The sequence below is a fragment of the Pinus tabuliformis genome, chromosome X (genome assembly GCF_031772625.1).
Source record: "Pinus tabuliformis cultivar Carrire ecotype Pingquan chromosome X, CPIR1, whole genome shotgun sequence".
Classification (NCBI taxonomy): domain Eukaryota; kingdom Viridiplantae; phylum Streptophyta; class Pinopsida; order Pinales; family Pinaceae; genus Pinus; species Pinus tabuliformis.
The window spans coordinates 485,009,214-485,014,838 of NC_142308.1; the positions used below are offsets into that span (position 1 = coordinate 485,009,214).

General features: G+C 31.5%; 1 protein-coding gene across 1 annotated transcript; it reads left to right on the top strand.

Moving 5' to 3' along the window:
* The first annotated feature begins 3,532 nt into the window (after window positions 1–3,532).
* Window positions 3,533–5,381, top strand: LOC149140787 (early nodulin-like protein 12). The gene is made up of 2 exons (XM_089449408.1): window positions 3,533–3,888; window positions 4,674–5,381. Exons 1-2 carry the CDS (start codon window positions 3,708–3,710, stop codon window positions 5,219–5,221), a joined length of 729 nt encoding a protein of 242 aa, XP_089305534.1. The 5' UTR covers window positions 3,533–3,707; the 3' UTR covers window positions 5,222–5,381.
* Window positions 5,382–5,625: the final 244 nt, after the last annotated feature.

Here is a 5,625-nt window from a genome sequence, read left to right on the forward strand (position 1 = left end):
AAAATCTTATTAATTAATTTGACTATATAAAAATGTTAAACATGACAACACAAAACATTACAACATTTTATTTATTTTTTTAATTATATTTTATTTTGATTGTTATTGTTATCTAATTTGACTGAGTCAAAATGTGTACATAATATGACCTTACAACGTCTCTTCCATACTAGGTTGGAGAGCCCCTCTCTGGTACAATTATGTATTCATCCATTCAACAGTAGAAACAAAACATACAAAAAGAAAAAGGGCAACAGATCCATACAAATGCCAAGTTCGAACATATCCATAAAAACATTTTACCTTTACAAGCTACATGGATTCAATGCCATCATTTTCTACTTTTACAGGCTACATGGATTCAATGCCATCATTTTCTATTGCTAATTATGTATATAAATATAACATCAAACAAATATGGATATATGTTAGTTTAATTTCCCCCTTAAATAGGTTATATTCCACATGAATACCATGGGTCAATTTTTTATTATTATTATTAATTTTATAGGGTTATTTTTATTTTATTATTTTTATTCTATTTTCACCAAGTTAAAATGTTTACATTATATTACTTACAGTAATTTACACATGTCTACCATATTTTATTTTTATTTTTACCCAGTCAAAAATGTTTACATCAAAATTACACATCTCTAGCATCCTCGATTGGAGAGAGCCAAATAAAAAAGGGTAATTTTATTAAAATATATTATATTATATTTTAATTTAAAATAAAAATATTATTTTTTAAAATATTATATTCAAAATATTATATGAACGTAAAACTAATGTTGAATTTATATTTTTTTTATACATAACAATTATATCTATTTCTAATTAGGTCATTGACAGTGGATTAAATTTGTTAAATTTTAAATGTTACATGTTAAACCTTTAAGCTTGACATCTACCCAACAATAAATATTTTTATACAAACATATAAAATATGTACTATCAAATATTAATAAACATTAAAATAAATGTTATTTAATTAATCAAATTGTGGAATGATACATAAGGGTGGGTAAGAGAATTTCTTCATGTTTGTTAGCTAAAGTGTTCATTTTCCAAAACTTGCACAAGAATTAAATTGATTATCTCACATCTAAATATGTAAACCATAAAGAAAATATCAAAAATGTCATCATAAAGCATATGTAACATCAGGACTAAACAACCCTCCAATACTTATGACACTCTATGCATTAATAAGTAACTAGGGTTCTACCTTAATTTCTTCACTATCATCATTTATAGAATATTTAGTCTCGCTTCAATTCCTACCTTCCTCAACTTCTAAATGGGTAATGCAAAGCTCCTTATAACTCTAGAAACATGTATTCATTTTCTTCTCCATGTATAGTGTCTTTAGGCCTATCAATGGCCTCCAACATGATAGCCTTAAGTGCCCTTGGCCCCCATGAAAGCCCCTAATTCACCTTTGTGTGTCTCTCTATTACATGGTAAGGGAAAATATTTGTTGCTTCCTTCCACCTTAGGTGAAAGACTATTTCTCCTCCTATGGTAGAATTGTTAATACTTAGGGATTTAACATGCAACATCCAAGTGTGGTAGTCCCTTGGAATTCTTTCAAGCAAGTGATGCTCAAAAGGAACCCATGATGGATCTCCCCTTAGTTTCTTAGAACCCACATGGTTAATGAAGCGCTAGTCCCATCCATAGTAATAGTCAAAGAACCTATTGAAAACAATAAATATTTTACAAATGAAATGACCTAATATGCATATTTAATGGGCCAGTAATGGAATTACTAGATCTTCACCAATGACCGATATCTATTCCCTAAAAGCTGCACATAAAGGATGAAACCTTCCTATGAATGTGGGCAAAAAGCTTCTTCACATTGGGATTTGATATCATAAAAGATAAAGATTGGATACTCAATTTTGGACTTGTTTTTGTTGTAACTTGAACTTTGCATGAAACCCTAAAATCCAAACTTCAACTTCACCTTAGAGTTTCTCTCCATTATTCTAGTTTGTGTAAGACTACCTAACCTTCCATTATACTTCTAGGATATTATTCAACTTAGGAAATAGGAAATTATTTAAGCTAATTTCACATTAGGAATATGGAAATGGAGCAATGGAACATTACTATGAAAAAGGAATTCTTCGAGAAAATGAAGTTGTTAGTGAAAGACCACATATAGGACCCAACATCTAATGTATCAATATGTTTCCTTCTGACATGGAGCTTCCTTCAAAATAGGCGCATTGTAACCTAATGCATGAAGAACCCAAAGGTCAAACTATGTAAGAAAAGCTCAACAACAACCCCCCTGGTGGATTGGAGAAACAAATGTTCATTGTTTGATTGTAAGGATCCCCTAAATTCCATGCAACTAGACATAAAATAACCACACCAAAAGGTTCCTACAACTTTGAGCATGGTACCCATCCAAGGAGGGAAAAAAACTCTCAAACACAACCCCTCCTCTATGGTCGATGGACTCTCTGACATTGCCTCCACAATCATCTTTGATACCTAAATATTCAATAATTTTTCACCCAGAAGAGGAAGTAGAGAATGCCCCTCCGAACACCATGAATAGTTGGGTGAGCTAAGCCAATAAGGTGGAAGAAAAGAGAGGAAAAAAAACTTGGAATCTTGAAATTTCATAAATCCCAATACTGTGATAAAAGCCATAAAAGATGATGAACACTTGAACCCGCCCAAAGCACTCCAAGACCGACGAGAGGAATGGATGGATGTCATCAAGAAGAGAAAATATAAAGTGCCCTAATGTGTAATTATGTTCTTAACATGAAATCAATTATTCTCTTAATATTCAGGTTGTTCTCAGTTTATCTATCTTTATCGTGTATACCAAGGTTTTGAGGAAGTTTAGGAAAAAAAAACAAACATTCTTTAAAAATCCTAACCTAAATAGCGTATAGAGATTTTTCATAAACAATTTTATATTTTATTTTATAATATAATGATTTATTATGAAATTGCAATTTTACAAGTAAATAAACTTCAACATTTTCATCAAAAATGAAATTATTATTATTATAATATATAATTCTAATCATTATAATAATAATAAATTAAAATATTAATTTTTCATTAATACCTAAACATTTAATATGAAATTATATTTGATTTTTTTAAAATTAGTCTTATACCTCATTTAACTTGTTAAATCTAAAATTAAGTTAATATACACTCAGTGGTTTGTTTTTACCTTTCAACCTACCTAAAATATGAACAAAAAGCTATTCCATTTATCCCATTCCCTTTTATTTTACCTAATGTGAATCAACAATCAGATTGGGCCACTAAGTTCTGTTGCCCATGTTGATGTTATGTCAAATAACACCAATGGCAATATCTCCAACAAAATGGAAAATGAAAATTACAATGGTGTCCATTTTGGTATATACTTAAATTCTCAAGTCAATACAGTCCACAGATGAAGGGGCAATAATCTTTCCCTCAGTGACTAAGATTTAAAATAAAATCAGGAGACCAGAGGGTTTGTCAGATATTCCACCTACCTTGTGCAACAAAGAAAGGACAGAAGGTGTGACTGTTGAGTTATTATAGTCCACAAATGAATCTGCAAGAATCTTTCCTCAAGAACAACCCGGGATACTAAGATTTAAAATAAAAATACAAGAGACTCGAAGTTTTCTGAGAAACTCCACTTACTTGCGTACACCAAAGAAAAAGGGAAGATGGAATCTCCTAGAAAATACTTGTTGTTCTGCATGGTGGCCTTCGCAGCAGCTGTGATGAATATGAGCGTATGTTCAGCAGTGCAGCATGTTGTTGGGGACGATAGAGGATGGGATCCCACTGGCCAAGATTTTCAAGGCTGGGCTTCTCGAAGAATCTTCCGCGTTGGAGACAACCTTTGTAAGTAATCAAATATATTCATATGTTTATGGAATGAAAAATTTATAGAATTTTTGGTTCACTGAGATCAGTGGTAGTTATATTTACAGAAATAATTTTGGGTGGTTCAGGAATATGAGTGGCAATTATGTTTATAGAAAAATATCTCGTGCAGATCTTTTGAATGGATCACTTATTTGACTAGCTTAATCCCAAGAAATTGGAGGAGAATTGACCATTTCACCATTCATTAGCTAGATGCTTATATTTGATCAATTTTGAATGGATCACTTATTTGATTAGCCTAATCCCAAGAGTTTGGAGGAGAATTGACCATTTTTACCATTCATTAGCTAGATGCTTATACTTGATCAATCGAGCTAATCCTTGGGCTGAAGTTATAGAATTTTTACTAGCTACACCATAGTTTTTCTATAGAATAGAAAAGAGCCAATCCTTGGGACTAAAGTTATAGAATTTTTACTAGCTACACCATAATTTTTCTATTGAATGGAAAAAGACCAAACCACCCATATACTTATTACCACTGTTGTACTACATGCTTATTACCAAAATTGTGCGTACACACTGAGTCCAGGTTTAAGTCAGGTACAACCTCAACGCCCATGAAATTTTAATCACATATACAAAATGGAAATTGCAGAACTTTATCTTTATATTTACAGAGAGAGATGTTTTTAACTACAAATATCTTAATCTACAATATATTATCTTCTAATAATGTTTTCAAACATCCTTACTGCACTTGCTTGATTTTTTTTGATTTTGGCAAACTCATTCATCAGGGTTTGCCTATGCCCCTTCACAACAAAGTGTGTTAGAGCTGAAGAGCAAAGAAGATTTCGAGAAGTGTGACCTCAGAAACCCTCTCAGATTATACGACGGGGGCCTTGACGCAGTTGCACTGGTGAAGGTTGGTAGAAGGTATTTTAGCAGTGGAAGAGCAGAGGATTGTCGAAATGGGATGAAGTTGTGGATTAACGTGATATCTGATGGAATGGAGAATGGTTCAGACAACTTTGATGTGGTATCAGATGGTACGGAGAATGATGGTGCAGACCATCATGATTCAAACTTGGTATCAGATAGGATGGAAAAACTAGAATTAAACAATTGGAATTTGACAGCAGATGGGAAGGACAATGGTTATTCACAAGGTTTAGGATCATCTGATTCGCTTATATCTTCTGCTCTGAACTATTTGATGATGGGAAGGATGGAGGCCGCTGAAGGGCCTGCAGTTTCAGTAACATCTGGTGCGGCCCGTTTTGCTTATTCGTTCTTATTCTTATGTTTTGGGTGCTTCACAGCCACTCTTTATGTTATGATTTAAGTATATATATATAGTTGGAATAATTGTTCTATATATGTCAGTTAGTGGCAATTTTCAACCATGATCCTGTAATGCTTCCTATGTTTTTCTTACTTATTTCGATATTCAAATGCTATGAATAAATTAGTTCTGTATAGTTAAGCTTAAATGTTTATATAAATTTTAGGAATTGTTATATTGTGTTTTTGTGATGGTTGTTTTTTAGTTTATTTTGAAATAGTATTTTTAGAATTTTTATTTCTTACAAAATAAAAATATATGAATAGTTTACATATTTTTATTTTTATTTTTATATATATTATAGTTATTAAATTTGAATTTGAATTCTGATTCTAATTTGATTAGATTTTTCAGTACGGAAAAAAAGCTTGATTTATATTCATATGAAAGATATTTACATAAGA